Source organism: Sabethes cyaneus, chromosome 2 (assembly GCF_943734655.1).
Source record: "Sabethes cyaneus chromosome 2, idSabCyanKW18_F2, whole genome shotgun sequence".
Lineage (NCBI taxonomy): Eukaryota > Metazoa > Arthropoda > Insecta > Diptera > Culicidae > Sabethes > Sabethes cyaneus.
The window spans coordinates 170,849,562-170,872,115 of record NC_071354.1 but is presented as its reverse complement, the minus strand read 5'-3'; the positions used below and the strand labels follow the sequence as shown (position 1 = coordinate 170,872,115).

General features: G+C 41.4%; 1 protein-coding gene across 1 annotated transcript; it reads right to left on the bottom strand.

The window, feature by feature from the left end:
• Positions 1 to 4,314: 4,314 nt before the first annotated feature.
• Positions 4,315 to 4,886, bottom strand: LOC128736337 (uncharacterized). Its single transcript, XM_053830814.1, has 4 exons — positions 4,781 to 4,886; positions 4,622 to 4,713; positions 4,422 to 4,550; positions 4,315 to 4,341 (listed from the first exon to the last, which is right to left on the bottom strand). The coding sequence occupies exons 1-4, from the start codon at positions 4,884 to 4,886 to the stop codon at positions 4,315 to 4,317; spliced, it is 354 nt and encodes a 117-aa protein (XP_053686789.1).
• Positions 4,887 to 22,554: the final 17,668 nt, after the last annotated feature.

The window sequence follows — 22,554 nt, the reverse complement described above, 5'->3', positions numbered from 1 at the left end:
GGAAATTTGTATGGAAGTCCCCCCTCTTAAAGGGGAGAGGAGTTATAATTCCTCTTATAAAGAGGGGAGGGGTCTCAATTCACCATAGAATAAACTCTTGTCACCAAAAAAAAACACCCACATGCCAAATGTTGTTCTATTTGCTTGATTAGTTCTCGAGTTAGGAGGAAATTTGTATTTCATTTGTACAGGAGCCCCCCCTCTTAGAGTGGGGAGGGGTCCTAATTCACCGTAGAAAATTTTCTTGCCCTCGAAAACCTTCACATGCCAAAGTTGGTTCCATTTGCTTGATTAGTTCTCGAGTTATGAGGAAATTTGTATGGCAGCCCCCCCTCTTAAAGGAGAGAGGAGTTACAATTCCTCTTATAAAGAGGGAGGGGTCTCAATTTACCATAGAATAAATTCTTGTCATCGAAAACACCCACATGCCAAATTTGGTTCTATTTGCTTGATTAGTTCTCGAGTTATGAGGAAATTTGTATTTCATTTGTATAGGAGCCCCCCCTCCTAAAGTGGGGAGAGGTTCTTATTCATCATAGAAAACATTCTTGCCTCCAAAAACACCTACATGCCAAATTTGGTTCCATTTGCTGGATTAGCTCTCGAGTTATAAGGAAATTTGTATTTCGTTTGTATAGGAGCCCCCCCCCCCTCTTAAAGTGGGGAGGGGTCCCAATTCATCATAGAAAAAAATTTTGTCTTCAAAAACACACGCATGCCAAATTTGGTTCCATTTGCTTGATTAGTTCTCGAGTTATGAGGAAATTGGTATTTCATTTGTACAGGAGCCCCCCCTCTTAAAGTGAGGAGGGGTCCTAATTCAACATAGAAAATTTTCTTGCCCTCGAAAACCTTCACATGCCAAATTTGGTTCCATTTGCTTGATTAGTTCTCGAGTTATGAGGAAATTGGTATGGAAACCCCCCCTCTTAAAGGAGAGAGGAGTTATAATTCCCCTTATAAAGAGAGGAGGGGTCTCAAATTACCCTAGAATAAATTCTTGTCACCGAAAACACCCACATGCCAAATTTGGTTCTATTTGCTTAATTAGTTCTCGAATTATGCAGAAATTTGTGTTTCATTTGTATGGGAGCCCCCCTCTTAGTGGGGGGAGGGGTCTCTAACCATCACTAAAACCTTTCCTGGCCCTAAAAACCTCTACATGCAAATTTTCACGCCGATTGGTTCAGTAGTTTTTGATTCTATAAGGAACACAAAACAGACAGACAGACAGACAGACAGACAGACAGACAGACAGACAGACAGACAGACAGAAATCCTTCTTTATAGGTATAGAAGATTATAAAGGTAGCGTTATATTTTTGCCTAATTGAGCTAGCTGTCAGTACTCCAAAGTGGTGCTAGTGTGGTATGTAGCTAATAATGTCGATTACGTGCCAAAAGTCATAAACCCTCCAAATTACCAGACCCCACTAGTGGGACAAAAGTATGAAGCTCGAATCCATGAATAAGCACAGCAGTAGCTAACAAAAGCATAATATCTCATAATATCTATAATTTTTTGGTAAGGAATATTCTCAATTTGCACCTTTCCTATTTTGCGGTGGTATATTGCAGCCTCCGTCAGATCGAAACTTTATCAAAAGTTTTTTGACGTAGGACTACGTCTTACGGCAAGTTTTGAGATAGGGTGTCATTCCAAAAAATCGAAAAATGCGAGCGTCACGAAAAATGAAAGGTTTTGAGCGCTAATAGCTCAGCGGTTTTCCGATCGATTTTCAATATTCTTACATCAATCGACCGGAAAATCTTCTAAGAATTGACCCAAATGAAGAAAAGTATGGATTCTTGATGTTGAACTATTGAAAAATTGAAAATAATAAACCTATGTTTTACCAGAATTCTTGCTTGGTGATTGGTTGGAAGATTCTTTACGATGATCTAAACCTATACCAATTTGATATCTGTGCTTGGGAAGTAAGCCAAAACAAGTGACCAAGCTTCCTTATTTCAACAAGATTTCTTAACACCGTGGTTCAACCTAGACCATTTTGATGTCCTTGTTTGGGAAGTACGCCAGAGAGAGTAACAAAGCCCCCTCGCGCCAACAGATTTCTTACGAACGCGATTAAACCTAGTCCAATTTGATGTCTGTGTTAGGGAAGTGTGCCAGAAAAAATGACACAAGTTCATTGTCCCAACAGATCGCAAATTCTTTACTGCGAGACGATTAAACCTCGGCGAACTTGATATCTGTGTTGGAAAAATGTGCTACAGCTGTACTGTTCGGTTATAATACGGCTCTGTATGAATACGAAAGCTTGCCGTTTCATTAGAAGTGTAGTGAAAAGATGTGCTGTTGATAAAATAGGATTGAATTGGTAACGTCGTGGCAACGTGGGAAACCATGGATAATAAAAACAATCTTTAATTTCAGTAAGGTAGCAGGAAAGCAATAGTTTGTGTTCTTGATTTTGTTAAATTGTTTTCAAATGTACAATCTTTTGAGAATTGAACGTATGCAATGTTACTACTTTGATATATGTTACATACAACGCATGTAGCATGTATATATGTTGCATATAGCATGTATACATGAAGAATCGAATGATTACAAGCATGAATACATGCTACTATCACTACAAAGACACTTACGTAGTCCTGCGTCACCTATATATGCGGTCGTGTCTTGTACACAACCCCTCTGATTTTTTTTTTGTTTCACTAGCGGAAAGACACGTTAATACGTTTTCCTGAAGAACACAATTTTCTACAGATCTTCCATTTCTAGTATCTGTAATATAGTGTTTAAAACTGTTACCTATACATTTTTCCCTCGTCCATGAATCGCTCTTTTGCCCTGTGCGTGAATCGCACTTTTGCCCCGCTAGGCGATTAACGGAATTCGATTAAATTATGGAAATTATATTTTGTAAATTCTTCTCGCCGCATTTTCAAAGGGGATATGTGAGTGATGTAAAAGGCTGCTACAATTTTTCAACAAGTTATATGCTCCTGTTGATATCGTATTTTCCGTAAAACGAAATATTACATCAAAACCACTTTAAAACAACATTTACACATAACTCAGCAACTATATTTCGTAAACAACAAATGTTTACGATAGATTGAAGCTATCAAAGTAGTTACCCATCCACGCCAATGTAGTCAATTTACTCGGAATCTGCACTGATAAATCATTGAATCGCACTTTTACCCCATCGCACTGTGTTGTATACTCTACTAAGGAAAACAAATGAGCAAATGCAGGAAGAATGGTCTCATATACTTTGTATACAAACACGGATATCAAATCAATTGTCCGAATAATCAAGCCATAACATTGCGAAATTTTGCTTAAAAAGAATTCTTCTGTTAAACTATTAACGACCAATACCAGCTTGGTTTTCGAGAAGGACTCGACAGATCCTAGATAAGTTATGAGAATAAAAATAAACCCAGAATGTAAATAACTGGGTAAAATGGAAACACACTAGGGATGGAAAATCAGTTATCAGTTATCAAATCTGTGAGTTATCGCCACACGCACAGATCACGATCCGTACAGATCATGACAAACAGTGATTTTTTAGCTTTAATCACAAAATTTTGTTTCTATAACAACTCGTAGCACTCGATCGCAGTGTGAAACTTCACCTAACTGCTAGAAAAAAGGTTGCTCAAATTGTTTGTATTGAGATTCACGCACTGAACACAACCGATCGTCTTTATCTGTTATATTTCTCAACGCAATCATTCAATGGGCATGATCTGACATGAGGTTTGTCATAATCTGTACAGATCGCGACAAAGTCGCTTGTAAGTAGCGATGTCAATGAATCTGAATCTGATCGCTCCCATGTTCTTGATCGCTAGAAGCGATTTTTTTTCTATCCCTGGCCGACACAAGAAGAAACAAAGATGACCAGATTTGGAAATTTATTCAACTTGCTCAACTGTATTATAACGAAATGATGCTTGGTATAATAGTATACAAGAAAAACGGTTATTCGGAATGCAAAGACTGAATCCCTACAAGTGACATTTTTATTAAGTGCATCAGTGTATTTCTATTATCTCAGAGAATATATAACATACATAACATACATTCTACGGCGGTGTATGTAAGCGTAATACGAAGTTCAACTTTTCATTTATTTTACCTGTTGGCGCGCAGTTGTGCAGTTTGTTAAATACAACGATCAAGCTTCGGGAGAGGTGTTACAACTGAGACCTCGCTGTTTAGTTAAACCGGAGTAACTACAGGAGTTTTAATAACCTCTGTCGTTTGTTCAGTAAATCGTTTGATCCCTTCTATGATCAATAACTCAAATGCTATGATACCTAAAAACATTATTGATTGTTATTAACTAATGTTAACTAGAGAAATAAAACGCGTTGTAATGCTTACCACAACATAAAATTAAAGCTAGAAACAACACGAATACACGAAGTATCACTTTTGCAGTAGAACCAGCATTCGCATTATCAACAATAACAATTAATGAATTTATAATCATGTAAACTAACCCACAAATGCTCCTAAATATAATAAATATTCGGTACACGATGACGTATTCTGTTTTCTCCTGCAAATAAACAACAGCATAGTGAATACAAACGTAACACTTCAGCATATTTCAATATCATTATAATATACCTTTTCGATTCCAATCACAAGCATAATCGCAAAAGCAAAGCAATAGAGTGCAAAGATCGATTTTAGTGCTAACACTGTGCTATTTTCCTCTTCTGTAAGTAAAGAAACATAAGCAAGCAGTCTTTTTCTTGATCAACGCGCAACATAACTAACACTTACCACTACCGAAGGATGCCAGACAGCGGATCGCTTCCGTTATGGCGACGACGATCATCAGCGCCGCATAGATGTGACCCACAATGCGAAAGGTTCTAAGCTGCGCCATTCCGGTCTCGGCAGGGCGGCTTGCTGCCGGATTGATAGCACAGAAGCTGTTACCGAAGAATTCGATGCGGAAGATACAGCACAACTGACATAACACGGCTTCGGCGCGTTGCACTCACTTTTTCGGCGGATGTCGGCGTGTGGTTGTATGTGCCTCTGTGTGAATGCCGACCGCCGACCGTTCCGACGCCGAGTTGCGCCTAATGTAAATAATATTAACGTATTTTGAACTTTTCCTGCGACTCAAAGTGACCACTTGCGATTGCGGTGAACCGAATGGAAAATGAAAATGTGAAAAACTGTTTGCCTTTGTACCCGAGACGAATTCGTGTTGAATACCTACTTTGCGCAAGCGTAAGATAATCAAACTAGTTCTAGGGTGTTCCTACAGCACGTATAAATTCAAAAAAAATTGTTTATTTTATTTATAATAATATTTTGACTAGATAAAATAACTTATATATAAACTATGCGTAAACTTATTCAATAATTTAGATAATTTAACAAGATTGTTTTACTATCATGCTAGTTTAAAATCGAATTGGATTCATACTATGATGTGGCTTTCGTTTCTTGCTCAGCTTGCTCATTAGTAACACAGGTGGCAGATTCATCTGGATCAGATACTACGGGAGACTTCTTCAGTCGTTCGTTCTCAACATAGCGAAGAACACCATTCAAAATCCAAAGTTGGAAAATGAAAACAACTAGCAGAAAGAACATAAATAACTAGTAATAGAGTTGAGTATTTATCAAAAAATCATCTTACCAGTAAATAACACGACAGCGATGATTAACATTACTATTCCTTTGTCGGCTGGACGGTGAGCAATCATCGAGTAGAAGTATTCTAAAATCATGTAAATAATGACTGCGATATTCATAACAATCAAAAAAGTCCTATTAGCTTTCACACATGCGATGTTTGCCTAAAAATCAAAAGTGTTGTTAGTCGCAAACCCAAACTCCTGTTAGGATTCCAATTATTTACTATTTTGATTCCAATGATTAGCACTACATTAAAGGCGATACACAAGAATGCCAACAGTAATTCGATGGATGGAATGATGTCAAAGCCATAGCCTAAATAAATAGGGTGAACCATTCTTATTAACCTTCCTTCCAGAAAGCCTTACTACACGGTTTACCTATCTTAGTAAGACATTTAACAGCTTCCAGCACTGATAGCACTATGTTAACATTCGCCAGAATGTAACCCAGCAGCCGAAACGTTTCCAATTGTACCATTTTCGGTCGGAATTTGTACTATTTTCACTGATGTATAGTCACAACCGCACCCAAATGAGAAAGTACGAAAGAATCATTAACTTTGGTTCTACAGCCTGCGGTGAATGCGTTGATGACTGCATCGTAACCGAAGAATGAATTAGTTCCATACATACTAAAGTAACAAGTGGTGCATATCACAAATCACCGTCATCAATCAAAGGAATTAACTACGCAACGTGCTTTAGTACATATCGTAAACGACTGCTGATTCACATATTACAATTCTTTGCAGCATGGAATGTTCGACTATAAGCAGCTTGCAAAATTATCAACTTAGCTTGTTATCGTAATATCAAATTGCAAAAAATGATAGGAGATAGCATTTTGGTTTTTGATAAGATTCGGTAGGTCAACCACCACTCTATTGAATTGAATTGAATTTAGTGTTATGTGGATTGGTGGTCTTGAAACTTCAGTTGTTTCTTTTTTTGTTTTTTTTTTATTTCCCAATTCCCTAATGGTTGTAGATTTTTTGGTTGGTCCTTAGAGCATCAAAACAACAAAAGTTTATAAACTAGGACCAATATATTCTGCTTTTCTAATTATTTTAATTTTAAGATACTCATTGTTACATTTAGCTCGGTAAATAAATCAGCTACAAGCAATCTATACGTACAACGAAAGGCAATAGCTCATTCTGGTATAAAGCCAGCGCACTCATTGAGTTTGATCCTTCACTTTAGGAATTACTGCTCTAACGGGTAAGGCTGTCTATAGACGACATTTTATTGGCTTATCCATCATTCTCTTAAGATGCGAAATTTCTGAAAATAAGTAATTTAAATATGGTAACTGCTCCTGGCCAGAAATCCCCCCGGAACCGCTTCAAGGCGAATGGAAGTACCCCCCTTGTGCTTCATGACGAGCTTGAGACGTTTCTCAGAAGAAACACGCGCCACGCACCTGGTCCATGGGCATCTCGTCGTAGAGCTTGGAAATGAGCTTCTTGGTCCATTGGTCCATAGTGCTCACTTTATGTTCGCTCTGCTTGGCCAGCATGTACGACCATACATAAAAGTCCAGGGGATTAAGATCCGGGGAACTGGGAGACCACAAAGTCTTATCGAGAAAATCAGGCAAATTCTCCCGACACCACGCTTGGACGATATTCGCCGTGTGGGCCGGTGCGCCATCCTGTTGAACGACGTAATGATCTTTCCCGTAAAGGTCATTAAGTGCCGGGGCCACAACCTTCTCCAGAACCTCGGTCTTATAGTACGCGGCGTTCATTTTCACGTTTTTGTCGATAAACATCAGTGGAAGCTTCTCATGCTTAGACACGGCCCCTCAAACCATCACCGACGCGGCGCTCTGAAACTGCGGGATGTTTATGTGGGACGGGGGGATGCTTGGCAACGTCGGCGTCCATAGCCGATCATTTTGGACATTGTGCGGCTGTTGCAACATGAAGAATTTCTCATCAGAAAACACGAACTCCTGACCAGCGTGCCGCGTAAGTATCAGTTTTGCTCTGTCCAGCCTCTTCTTCGTTGTAGCCTTCGCTACCCCGTGAACCTTGCGTTTCTTGTACGGCTTGCATCCCAGGTCCTTCGCCATGATGGTGTGGGCAGTCCCGATCGACACATCCAGGTCAACAGTGGTCTTCCGGATCGAGCGGTTTATTTTTCTCACCACCTTGATGGCTGCTGGTGTCCTCGCCGGGTGCAGCCGCCCGGATCTAGCACGGTCTTTGGCCGAGCCCGTCTCCCGGTACCTACGGATGGTATTATAGATGAAATTCCGCTTCATCCCGTGGGATTTCAACCGCCGAAATATGTCACCGGGTCGCTCACCTCTCGCAAACAACTTTACTACGACGTTGCGGTACTCCTTCATCGCGCGCGGTAAACAAATAACAAATGACATCAAGTCGACACCTTGCGCGTCGGTTAACCTACATTTAAGGCTAGAGCTGACACCAATACCAATACACAGAATGCACATGATGCACACTTACACAACGATGAAAAGTTGTATTCGAACTTATTGAACTCGACACCCTCGCAGGGTTCTTCGCCAATTCTGAACTTTGGCCAAGATGGGAACAGCGATGATTCAAGGTACAAACAGCAATGTCAGATCTACGGATTTTTGTGCATGCTTAAATTTGGGGCCCTTCAATTTTCTCAATTTCTGTGAGTTTAGATAGAATAGAGCAGCAGACTTTAAACAAAGAATACTTCATATAATCTTCATATTATGCCACTCATATTGGTGCCACTGTTTGGATAAGACATGTGTTATCACCCTGTTGGTAACATTTCATATTTCTACACATTTGACTCAATCAACTGCGGTTCAACTTCGTCCTGCTGCGCTGGTTTCCAAAACTGCAATCAATGGTAAACGCTAGACAGAAGACGCCTCTTGCTGCTGCTTGAATCAGTACTATTCGGCATGATTTTGGAGATCGTGTCGATGGCCTTGGCTGCCTTGTTGCAGGCATGGTTGTTGAAATTGAACCGATCGTCGGCCATTCCACCCAAGTATTTCAGAACACGCTTAGAGGTTACAGACAGCACGCTTATCAACGGTGATTTCCAAGCGTTGCACTGCTCTACAGTTGCTGACTAATAGCACCTCTGTTTTGTGGTAGGCTATTTGCTGCATTTCGACCTCCTCCAAAGTCTCGCCTATTACCGTTGATATGATGTCATCTGCAAAGTTGACGATTTCCAGTGTTAGAACGCTGTTGTGCTGTTGTGTAATGCGCTGCATAGCATTAACGATCCAGAGGGATGATCCGAGGAGTGCGCCTCGTGGAACTCCCGCTGTAACCCTAATCGATTTCGGACCGATGTTCATTTCATACTCCAGAAAGCGGTTCTGGAAATAGCTATTGCAGCATCTGCAGCGATGACTTATCAACTAGCGCTATTAAAACATTCTTAACGTCAATCGTGATTACGGCGCAGTGTCGATTTCTTCTCGTTTGCTTAGTTGCCTTCTCAGCTCTTCAATTACTGTCCGTATGGCGTCCACCGCAGTCTTTCCTTTCCAGAACCCAATTACCTCTCTGACAGTCCATGTAGATTTTTCGTGTAGTTTGTAAGCCGGTTGAGAATATTCTCTCCAAGAGTTTACTGAGTGTGTCCAGTAGACAGATAGGTCTATAAGCTGCTAGATCTCCGGGGGACTTTCCCCGTGATGACACGTACTATCGCAAAACAACTTGTAGTTCACTTTGCTTTGACATACTGTAATCATTATGCAATTCCAATCAATATAAAATTGACATACACACAATTTAAAGTGAACTTTCTATTAAGATCCTGTATTATCTGGGGCATCACCCCAGGGGTTAGCATCGGCGTCTCGACATAGTTCCTTAAAGCAGTTTGATTTGCTTTGCATTACTTACTTAGTTAGGTGGCTTGCCGTCCTAAGACAAAGCCTCTTGAACAAAGTTTCTCTATGTAACTCGGTTGAGGGCTGCCGCTCTCCAATTCCTCGGACACCGAGTACTCTCCGCCAGATCTCGCTCCACCTGGTCTAATCATCTTGCTCGCTGTGCTCCTGGTCGTCTTGTTCCTACCGGATTTGAGGCGAACACCATCTTTGTAGAGTAGTTGTATCGTATCCGTCCAGCTTTAGTCACCTTCTGGATACTGGGTTCGCCATAGAGCTGTGCGAGTTCATGGTTCATCCTCCGTCTCCATACTCCGTTTTCCTGTACGCCGCCGAAGATCGTTCTTAGCACTCGTCGTTCGAAAACTCCGAGCACTCGCAGGTCCTCCTCGAGCATTGTCCATGTTTCATGCTCGTAGAGAACAACCGGTCTAATAAGCGTCTTGTACAGGGTGCACTTTGTACGGGGACTTAGTCTGCTCGACCGCAGTTGCTTGTGGAGCCCATAGTAAGCACGACTTCCGCTGATAATACGCCTCCGAATCTCACGGCTGGTATCATTGTCCGCCGTTACCAGTGAGCCAAGGTAGACAAATTCATCGACTATCTCAAACTCATCGCCGTCGATCAATATACTACTGCCCAAGCGGTGTCGTTTGTTTGTTTTAGACGTATTTACCTTTAACCCAATCTTTTCTGCTTCGCGCTTTAGTCTGGTGTACTGTTCAGCCACCGCCACAGATGTTCTGCCGATAATATCCATGTCATCGGCAAAGCAGACGAATTGACTAGATTTGTTGAATATCGTGCCCCGCGTGTTAATATTCGCTCGATTCATAACACCTTGTAGCGCTATGTTGAATAGCAGGCATGAAAGACCATCACCTTGACGAAGCCCTCTGTGTGATTCGAATGAACTTGACAATCCATCCGAAATCCGAACACAGCACTGTGCACCATCCATCGTAGATTTAATCAGTTTGATGAGCTTCCTGGGGAAGCTGTTCTCGTCCATGATTTTCCATAGCTCTTTCCGGTCGATGGTATCATATGCGGCTTTGAAGTCAACGAATAAATAATGCGTGGGAACTCTGTATTCACGGCCCTTTTGGAGGATTTGCCGCAGTGTAAATATTTGATCCGCTGTAGACCGACCTTCGACGAAGCCGTCTTGATAAGTTCCCACAAATCTATTCGCAATTGGTGATAGACGACGGAAAATGATTTGGGACTGAACTTTATAGGCGGCATTGAGAACGGTGATCGCTCGATAGTTCTCACAGTCCAACTTGTCGCCCTTTTTATATGTCGGGCAGATAACCCCATCTTTCCACTCCTCCGGTAGCTGTTCCGTATCCCAAATTCTAACAATTAGTCGGTGTAGACAAACGGCCAGTTTTCTGGTCCCATTTTAATAAGCTCCGCTCTGATGCCATCTTTTCCAGCTGACTTGTTCTTTAGCTGCATGATGGCCTCCTTAACTTCGCCTATCGTTGGGGCTGGCACCTCTTCCCCGTTTGTTGCACCGTCGAAATCGCTTTCCCCGTCGCCATGGTTCTCCGCCTGGGCGCCATTCAGGTGTTCGTCGAAGTGCTGCTTCCACCTATCGGTCACCTCACGATCGTCCGTCAGAATACTGCCAGTCTTATCCTGACACATTTCGGCTCGCGGCACAAAGCCTTTGCGGGATCCGTTCAGTTTCTGGTAGAACTTTCGCGTTTCCTGAGAACGATGCAGTTGCTCCAACTTTGCATATTCCTGCCCTTCCAGGTAGCGCTTTTTCTCCCGAAAGATTTGGTTTCGCTGCATCTTCTTCTGTTTGTGTCTTTCCACGTTCTGTCGTGTGGCACTGTGTGGCCACATGCCCGATGGAGCTCTCCGCTACACTGCTGATGGCTGTTTTGATAGTGTTCCAACAGTCCTCGAGAGGGGCTTCGTCCAGCTCGTCCTCTTTCGGCAGTGCAGCTTCGAGTGAATGCGCGTAGTTTGCGGCGACGTCTGGCTGCTTCAGCCGCGCGAGATCTAACCGAGGCTGGCGTCGGTACCGAGTGTTGTTCACAACGGAGAGTCTTGAGCGCATCTTAACCATCACTAAATAGTGGTCCGAGTCAACGTTAGCGCTTCGATAGGATCTGACGTCGATAATGTCTGAAAAGTGCCGACTGTCGATCAAAACGTGGTCGATCTGTGATTCTGTCTGATTTGGTGACCTCCAGGTGTACTTATGGTGGATTCTGTGCTGGAAAAAGGTACTACGTACGGCTATGTTCTTGGAGGCGGCAAAGTCGATAAGTCTTAGGCCCATTTCATTGGTCCGTTGGTGTGCACTGAACCTCCCAATCACCGGTTTGTATTCCTCCTCCTGGCCGACCTGAGCATTGAAATCCCCGATGACGATCTTGATATCATGTTTCGGGCAGCGGTCGTATTCGCTCTCCAACTGCGCGTAGAACTCATCCTTGTCGTCATCGGTACTTCTGAGTTGAGGGCTGTGCACGTTGATGATGCTTATATTGAAGAATCGGCCCTTGATTCTCAACCTGCACATTCGAGGATTGATTGGCCACCACCCAATCACCCGGTTCCGCATTTCGCCCATCACTATGAAAGCTGTACCCAGCTCGTGTGTGTTGCCGCAGCTCTGGTAGATGGTATGTCCATCTCTGAACGTACGTACCGTTGAGCTCTTCCAGCACACCTCCTCCACCACGACGCTAGTGTACGACACGGCGGACGGGGCGAAGAGGTACAGAGTGACAGCGGGTGTTCCACAGGGTTCGATTCTCGGCCCCACGCTTTGGAATGCCATGTACGATGGGGTGCTGAGGCTCGAACTACCCACTGGGGTCGATATCACTGGCTTCGCCGATGATATCGTCCTTACAGTGGTAGGCGAGTTTCTGGAGGAGGTGGAAATGCTGGCATCAGACGCCATAAGCATAATAGAGGGTTGGATGGCGGGCGTCAATCTGCGATTGGCCCACCATAAGACGGAAGCTGTGATGGTCAGCAACCGAAAGTCGGCCCTAGAGGCAAATGTAATCGTGGGGGGACAGGTGATTGTCTCCAAACGAAGTGTGAAGTACCTGGGTGTCATGACAGACAACAGGCTGAACTTCACCAGCCATGTGGATTATGCTTGTGGTAAAGCGTCAACGGCGGTCACTGCGCTGTCTAAGATCATGCCGAACGGCTACGGTCCTAGCAGCAGTAAGAGACGCCTGATGGCCAGCGTTGCCATGTCGGTGCTACGATACGGTGCACCGGCGTGGGCCCCGGCTTTGGAGAGTAAGCGCAATCAGGCATGTCTGAACAAGGTGTTCAGGCTGTTAGCATTGCGCGTTGCGTGCGGCTACCGTACCATATCGTTGGATGCGATTGGGGTTATTGCAGCCATGATTCCAATATGCATACTCCTAGGTGAGGATATCGAGTGCCATAGTCAGAGGAACGTCAGGGGCGCTAGGGACAGAGTTAGGCTGGACTCTATTAGGCGTTGGCAGGCGGAATGGGATCGCACCGACCATGGTAGGTGGACCCATAGGCTGATCCAGAACATATCGTCCTGGATCGGCAGAGGTCATGGTGAGGTAAACTTTTTCCTTACCCAGTTTCTGTCGGGTCATGGATGCTTCAAGAAGTATCTACATACACGCGGGCGGGTAGATTCACCCTTTTGCCCCGTTTGCACGGTAGCCGAGGAAACGGCGGAGCATGTGATTTTTCACTGCCCGCGGTTTACGTCCACTCGGCGGGTGATGCTTGCGGTCGTTGGGGAAGACACCAACGCCGACAACATTGTGCAGAGAATGTGCGCTGAGCAGCGCGCATGGGGTGCCGTCGATAGGGCGGCAACGGCGGTGATAACGGAGTTGCAACGGCTAGAACGGTTGCAACGACAGGGCCTGACATAGCTTGCTAGGGTCAGTAATGGGCTGATTGGGCAGCCCAGGCCCTAGGTGAAGGGTAGTGGCGGTATGCAAGGGCAAGGGTGTTGTGTGAACCCACACACGCAACGGACAAGTCGGAGTGCTTCGGCACGTGCTCCCTCCTGAAGTAAAACCTAACGGTAGTTCCGGGAGGGGTTCAGGAACGGGCAGCAGGATAGTTTTTAGTAGGTAGGCGCATGTTGGCACCATGTGAATCCTATTCGGCACCGCGAAGGTGCTGTTTATGAAGATTTTCTCGCTGCATAAACAATACAAAAAAAGCACACCTCCTGCAGCGCTACGACGTCGAACTTGCGGCTCTTCAATACGTTGGAGAGCACTCGAGTGCTCCCTTGGAAGTTGAGAGATCGGCAGTTCCACGTCCCGAGTTTCCAATCCATAGTCCTTTTTCGTCGCGTGGGTCTATTCCGATTGTTCCAGTAAGAATATATTTGTTCTTCGTTCCGTTCGTTGCTTTGCATTACTGTCCGTTTCAGTGCAGCCTTGGCACTATTCTCTGTGCTTCTCTCTCAGAGGTATTCTTTGCCAGCTGAAAACTAATTCTGGTCTTAAGGCTTTCAGCACGAAAAACAGAGGAAAAATGGTGACACAATGGAAAAGAAACGGGACGTAAACAGAAAAAAGTGGTGTTGGGTCAGGATTCTAACGGGCCTTCAGGATCACTTTTACCTTCTTATATTTTCAGTGCCTCTTCCTTTTGGAATCAGCGGAATCCGGCACTGGTAAGTATCTGCTAATTTACACTGGGCGAGGAAATAACCGGGTAAGTATTCTTCAATGATCGCATAAAATACGATAATATTTTATGGGTAAGTATCAACTTTCACTGTATTAACCGTTTAAGTATGCTTCATCACAGAGATAAAAATAAAACTATATAACTGCTAACTTAATACCAATACAGCACTCGTTCGCTAATTTCACGAATGAGGCGATGCGATTAGCGAATTTCGTTTTTTAATTGCACGATAGTTGCCAATATTTATTGTAAAACGTGATACGTTATCACTGTAAAGAACTCTTCACATGCTTTCACACGTTCGCTAAATTTTCAGAAAAACGTTCAAATTTTTACAAACGAACTAAAAGCTTGATGAATATGTGTTCAATTAGCCAAAGTTTAGCAAAATTTGCATGAATTTGTTTGTAAGGTATCTACGTATTGCAGAAATAGAGAGTTTGCATTCGGCAACGCTGCATTTTTGTTTATAGCAACCACCTGAGAAACCACGTGTAGTTTGACAGATAACTGCTTTTTAGTTGCACGATCGTGCAACTAGCGGACGTTCAATTTGAAGACGGTGCGACTAGAGGACGTGCAATCAGCGCACGAGTGCTGTAATGTAAAAACAGCATGACTTGCTGTTGTCAGATCGCTATAATGTAGCATTAGAGTAGGAAACACAGAGTTGCCAATTATTATACAATATGCGCTGCAATTGGTTCATCTTGTACCTAACAAGTGGAGAAAAGAAAACAGGAGAGAATAAAATGAGGCAGAAAAGAGGAGACTGGGCTGAAAAAGAGAGGAAATGGAAGAGAAAGAAGAAAAATGAGAGAAAAGAAGAGAGAACAATAATAAAAACGAGGAAAACGACTAAGAAAATTCAGAAGAAAGTGACTTAGAAACGACTACCAAATGGGCCAGAAAAGGAGAAAAAAGGAACCAAAAAGTTAAAAAAAAAACAGGATAGAAAAATAGGAAGAGAAAAAGAGAAAATATGAGTGCAGGAAATTTGACAAACTAGAAGAAAAAAAGAGGAAAATGGAGAGAGAGAGAGAGAGAGAGAGAGAGAGAGAGAGAGAGAGAGAGAGAGAGAGAGAGAGAGAGAGAGAGAGAGAGAGACGAAAACGGAAAACAAAAGGGATAAAATGGAAAACAGAACGTGACAGGAGGGCAGGAAATGCAGAAGATAATAAGGCGAAGAACAGGGCAGACGAAAATGAAATAATCGAAAAAGAGGTAACGAAACAAACTAAATAATCGAAAAAATTGAAGAAAAAAAACAAAAGTGGAAAATGAAAATAAGTGAAGGAAGAAACAGATGATAGAAAAAACCCGAATTAATCCACCTAGCGGAGTGACCTAGCCTTTCTACTGCTACAATAATCATTATTTAATTTCTCAGGAACATCTATAATTAACTTGACTATATTTTTACATATCCGTTCCGTATTCCTCAAAATCCTTATTTGCCAGTAAAATTCACAACGTATTGCGTAGAATAATAATATTTTCTTTCCTTGGGTGCGTAAATACTTGTAAGCGTCATTTATGTTACTTGATGAACACCTTATTTAGTTTTATAATCGGTCGGCCTTAACTTTCGGACTTCAGAGCCACATACGAAACTTGTTTTGAATTGACAATATGAAATATGTGTTCATAGCAGATTTTTTGATATTTTGATTAATACCATGCGTTCAAAAGTTAGCATCTTTGAAAAACAAGAGTTCAGAAAAATTATTATTATACTTCGCTTTTGAAGAAAAAGGATATCGACAGCAAAATGATTACCTAATCTCAAAATTTTACTATAAGTTTGCTTGGCTTCACTTTTCCAATAGGCCGTATGAATAAAACAGTTTACTTTGCTTTTCCAGTTTAAATCGTATGGGAGCATTTGCTCTAAATTTTTATTCATACGGCCTAATATAACTGAATTAGAAAAAATAACTGAATAGAACATTAGATATGAAAAAGAGAAATTGAACTTTTTCTTAGCTGGCGCTCCTTCAGATAATTATTTTTGCATGAAAATCAAAACTTAAGCTTCTTTTGAATGTACTTTCATGAAAAGATAGTCTTGATTAGCTTGATCGCATCGTTTTTACAATGTTAGAGGGTTAGGAAAACAAGATGTGCTCGAAAAATAATGCAAAAGCTGCGCCATAAACATGCTTGAGAATGGGAAATATGATCGATATGATGTCCAGTGCTTGTCATTTTTGATTTATTTATTAAAACATGATACATGACATAAGACATCTGTACTTTAAAATGTCACTAACGAACACAAATCTTACAAATTTACTACCGTGCAACGTTTACTTCCTATTTTTCATGTAAGATTTCCAAGCTCTAGTATCTATTGATTGAAAAGAGCATCTATTGATGCGCAAAATTTGTTTGAAATTTGTATAAATTTATTTGGAAAAATCAACCCACTAGTATTTTTAATCCTATACACCACTATACCTACATGCTTAAATTAATGGCTTTTCTTCGCTTTTTGCTTTTCTTGTACAATTGTGAGTAACAACAAGTGAAGAAAATGACAATTGAAATCTGAAATCAAAGAAAAGAAAAACTTTTCGATTGAATCCCACTATTTAATATTTATTTGCAACAGACACGTAGTTCGCCTACGACGTGCAGGCTTCATCAGTGTCTTATTTCAAAGCGTATACGTATCTGTCGCGAATAAATATCAAATAGTGGAATTTAGTCGGAAAGAGTTTTTTCTTTTCTTTAATTTCAGAGTTCGTATTCCACTAAGAGGCTTCAAAAACTTCAGACAATTGGCATGTTTCTCACTTCTCTTGAATTTCAATGCAAATTTAAAAATTGCAAATTGTCCTCACATACACACATACATACATACACACATACATACATACATATATACATACATACATACATACATACATACATACATACATACATACATACATACATACATACATACATACATACATACATACATACATATATACACACATACATCACACACATTGAATACAATCAACATTTGATTGATATGTTTTGATTTCACACGTTTTAACGGTTTAATATACGGTGCTTAAGTGTTAAAGTTTGAATAACTTTTGAATGAACCGTCCGATTTTCAATAACTCGGTTTTGTTTGATATATCTCAACAGTAATTTTCAAATAATAATAAATTGTGTGATGTTTTACATTGAATTAATGCTTATATGTTACAAAAATATGTTTTAAATACATTTTTTTCACATTTCTTTATGTAACTTTTAAACTACAACCCCAATCGTCATGAAATTTGGGAGTTAAGGTTTTTAGAGGCTCCCCTTTCATATGCAATCAATTTTGTTCAAATCGGTTAAGGGACCTATGAGATAATGAAGTCCCATATTTTTCGTATTTTTATACATAACTTATGAACTAAAAGTCCGATCAAAATGAAATTCAATAGCGACCTATGGGACACCTAGACCTTTCATTTGACACTAAGAACATTAAAATCGGTCCAGCCATCTCCGAGAAAAGTGAGTGAGATTGAAAGCGTTACATACACACACACACACACACACACACACACACACACACACACACACACACATACATACACACACACAGAAAATGCTCAGTTTTCGAAACTGAGTCGAATGGTATATGACATTCGGCCCGCAGGACCTTCTTTCCATTTCCGGTTTTCCAAGTGATTTCTATACCTTTATACTATATATTTATATAGTAGAAAGGCAAAAAGATAAAGAGAAAAGGAGGAAAACGAGACAAACCTGATAGAAAAGGTGGGAAAACGGAAAAAAAAAAGATGGAAAACGAGACAAGAAATGGAAAACGGAATACAAAACCAGAGACACCCCATGGGAGAGGTATAATAGCGAGAGAGAGAGAGAGAGAGAGAGAGAGAGAGAGAGAGAGAGAGAGAGAGAGAGAGAGAGAGAGAGCAAGGGAGTGTAAAATCAAGTAAAATTTTGTGTCCATGTTTAAATTCAAGTCAACGGCGAGTCGTGTGATTAAACGCTACTATGAAACTCTGTGCCAGGGCTTAAAAAGGGATCGCAAGTTTCAGCATTCAAGCTGCGCTTTTTAAACGATCATTTGACTGTTTTTTGAATCCAGTCAATCTGCCGCCTGCGCTGCTGCCGTCTTACAATTCATGCTCCTCTCAGGAGAAGCAAACAGTCGTACTTCCGCTTTGCACGTTCATATCGAAGAATCTATTCTAAACTGCAAACTGACTCGAAGCATAAGAAGACGCATTTTTTCGTTTCTCTTGTTGTCTTCAAATCGGCTGCTCACAGTAATAGTTTGTCACCCGGAATCGGTCCGACGTAAGCAAAATGTTCGTTAGTATTGGACGGAGTCCGACCGACTTCTTCCATCCACATGTAGTGGTTGTTTTTTTTTTGTAGTATTGAATCATACGATAGCGCGGTTGCTTTTCGATAGCGTGGTGACTGCCAGTTATTTGACCGTTTTGCAGTCATTCGCTGCTCCAACTTGATCGAAACGAAAATGTTAAAAAGGTTTAAAATGCATTCTTTCTACCGTTCAAAACGGAGGCATGACCGAGCAAGCTGCTAGTGACGTTATGCATAGCGTTCGTATTCCACCACTAAACAGACGGAGTTAATTTGAATGCGCGGTGGTGTGAATGCGGTAGAAAGAAAAGGATCGGTTGAAGCCCTGCTCTGTGCATCGAACGGAAGGAGAAATGCGGTCAGATTGGATGTCGTGAAAGCTTTTAAGCGGAATCCCAATGCTTCGGTCAGGGATGTGGCCAAAAAGTTGAATCTGTCCAAGTCTTTCGTTCAGAGAGCCAAGGACCGGGAGGGACTACATACGTACAAAATGCAGAAGGCTTCAAATCGTGACGAACGGCAAAATACGGTGGCAAAGTCACGGGCCCGGAAACTGTACACCCAGATGTTGACGAGGCCTCATTGTCTCATCGTAGGTAATAAGACTTACGTCAAGGCGGACTTCCGGCAGCTTTTGGGGCTACCGTTCTTTACTGCCCACCACAAGTTTGATGTTCCGTAGGAAATAAGGAAGCAGAAATACATGATTTGGCAAGCGATCTGCTCATGTGGCAAACGGAGTGCGCCGTTCGTGACTACAGGGACAGTAAACGGGCAGAGCTACCTTAAGAAGTGTCTACAGAAGCGTCTGCTTCCTTTGTTGAAGCAACACGAAGGCCCTACGATCTTCTGGCCAGATCAAGCTTCGTGCTACTCCAGGACATCCTTTGAATAGTGGCACGAGGCTTGATCCAGCCAGAAGTTCATAGGGCCCTCGTATTGCTTCAACAAAAGAAGCAGACGGGCTCACCCCCCCAACCGGAACAAAGGCCCATTGAAAAATGCTGGGCTATTATGAAGCAGGCACTAAGGAAGCATCCCAAGAAAGTCAAATTTGAGGAAGACATGAAGAAAAAGTGCGTTTCCGTACGGAAAAAGCTGCAGCCAGATGTTGTACAGAACTTTATAAGTGGAGTTAAGCGTAGGGTGCGAGCATATGGTTATGGTATTGAAGTTTAATGAAATAAATAAGCCAAAAGCTTACTAATGGTTTATATTTTATTGTCTGAAAGTTTGGAAAGGATCACTCAGCTAGGTACGTTTGTACAGCATTTTTTCCGTGATGCAATTTGATGTGGGACACCTTAAAGGGTTTGAACAAGTTTCAAATGCCATTTTTCATTGAATAAAAAAAATGCAATTCAGTAGAAAATGATGTCCGTTTCAGTTGATAAGTCAGCTGCTCTAAGAGATTCTTTATCCGAAATGTTTATAGTGAAACACATAATTAATTAGGTATAAAAAATAATAAAATACGGAACCAGAAAGAAATGTTTGAAACCAAATGAACCTCGTTTGACGGTACATGCCTATATGTGACTAATCGTGAATAAGTTTAGAAGCGTTATAATAATCGTTGATGAATGAGAGGGAAATTCGTTGATACCGTTTTATTATCGAGCAGGAAAAAGACAACGAGCCACAACACATAAAACACAATCATGCTGAAGATCCTTATATTTATTGTTACAAATTTAACTGAAATACGAGACCTTACTTCTATTATAGTAGCAGAAGTCAGTATATTCTTTAGACTTGGGTTTTATCGGCTCATCAGACTGATGAGCCGATAAAACCCAAGTCTAAAGAATTATTGAATACAGTCGATAACCACGTCAAATATGAAGTCAGTATAGTTTTCATAATAGTAAGCAAACAAAGTGTAATTCGATGGTACATTTCGGTTAAATTCAAAATCCATAATCGAATGTCAACTAAAATTATTACGATTGATCAAAATTTATGTGACTTTAATTGCTCATTCATGGCTTCGAATGGTAAGTTCAACATAGCGCGGTAGCCATGTTATACTTACGCCCGCACTAAAAATATCTCTAAAGAATCCCGGTGAGTAACGAAGCGTAATTATTTTTACAAGTGATGTGTAATTATTTTCCCAGCTAGCATGTCCCCACGAAAGTGACACCAACAACGGCGACCACGACGACGACGACTACGGCGGCGGCGACAAGTGACGTCAAGTGGTGCAGCGCGCGCCATTTGAGTCGAAAGCGTGTTTGTTGAACCTAAAAGCGACATAATAGGTTCGAAAAGTGAGGCAAAAATAAAACCATGAATAATTATTGCTATAATCAGCGATGCTCGAGAGTGTCGCAGATTTCTATGGCTTCCAGGTGGTGTTAGAAAAAGTTAATTAGCTGTTGTAAGTTTTGTATTTGGGAGTTATTCGAATACCAATTGTATACAGACTTTATCCTTAAATGGGCAGTATTTACTCAAACTTTTCACGATAGACGTTGTTTGGCCTTGTCTATTTGGGAAGTCATTGTCTGGCCAGTTATTCTATACTTGTGTTGTGGACAAACTGCTTTGAACATAGTGTAACACTAGCTTGAAGATTTGCTGCTTCTGTTGACTTGCCTTGAAAACGATAACGGTAAAATACTACTGACAAGGATTCATTCACGCCGATAGCTGAGTGGCTGAACAGCAGCAGCGGCATAAGTAGCCTTGAAACAGATTTCTCACTAGAAGAGGAATTTTCGACCTAAACGTATGGCCGGCATTGACACGGCCATTTCGGACAGTTTTGCTGCGTGTCTGTCGGTTCTGACTGTTTCGAAAAGATATAAAATTATGCCGGTGGTGCCTCCCAACCTGAAGATAAAAATAAATACATTCGGTAGAGATTATTGGTGGTTTTGCAGAAAATAGAACTGTGCCACTGATCAATGCCGGGGAGCTGCTGTCTTAGATTTGCACTGCCTTAGGTTATTGAATTGAATGATTTGTACTATTTGCATCGTTAAATCGATCATGGAAAAATATGGAAAGTAAAAGAGCATTGAGTAATATTTTTAACGTGCATGACTAACCGAAAACCAAACCCAAATTTTGATCATGCCAGTTGCAGTTTTCATTTTTGGATTAACGCTAGCCTAATCCGGTTAAACAGAATGTCGTCATCATTTCTACCGGTTAAATTGATAAGAACTGGTTCTGTCACAAAGTTGTAATTTTAACCAGTGCAGGGGCCGCCGTGTAGTACATTTATATAGGCAGTAATGGACAGTACCTTTAGCTCTCGTTTTGCAATCAGTTATCTCTTACTATCGACACGGCTATCGACATAATTGACTTATCAAATGAATTCGCCTATTAAGTGGAGTTTTATTGAAGTTGAACGGTTTCGCATCGTCGGCTATGTTTACGCTAGTGGCTGTATTGTGTTTACAATTATTGAAAGTATTGCGGCAGTAAACTTGCTGATTAGTGAGTCGAACAGTTGCTGAATAAGGAACGCTCTAAAGTTCTATAATTTCTTTGCAGGAGACGGATGCGAGGCAAATATATTTATCAAACTAATGATGGCGGTACTTTTCCTCACATTTAATATATTTCTGTTCATAGGAATTGCCACGGTATTAAATAAAAAAACATTTGTAAAGACTTCGACGAAGTCATTCCCATTTTCTCTTTTTTAAGGCTAATCTCGCCAACGTGCATGCAAATACTGTATTCGCAATGCTTTTTGATTTGGTAATTGCGATAAATGTTGTCTTTAACTCAACGATGCGGATCCGGAATGACGAATCACTGGATAGGAAACGAGAAGGATTAGTGGCTATGGTGCTTGTGACGCTATTTATAGGTACGTAATGCATGTACATATACGTTAGATTATCACAATTTGGGCTGATGTTATTCGTTTTCCAGCTTTGTCAATTTTCCAGCTATGGGTACTGACCGGAGTGCGACAATATATCAAACATCGACGAAGAGCACAAGTCATTGATTCTGCTTCGTGACTA

What these genes read in the sequence shown, in the direction of transcription:
- LOC128736337 (XM_053830814.1), bottom strand. Translation starts at nt 4,886, where the DNA reads ATGGCGCAGCTTAGAACCTTTCGCATTGTGGGTCACATCTATGCGGCG. An exon ending in TCTGGCATCCTTCGGTAGTG is followed by an intron (nt 4,714 to 4,780) that starts GTAAGTGTTAGT and finishes CTTTACTTACAG; the next exon opens with AAGAGGAAAATAGCACAGTG. An exon ending in ATGCTGGTTCTACTGCAAAA is followed by an intron (nt 4,342 to 4,421) that starts GTGATACTTCGT and finishes TTATTTCTCTAG; the next exon opens with TTAACATTAGTTAATAACAA.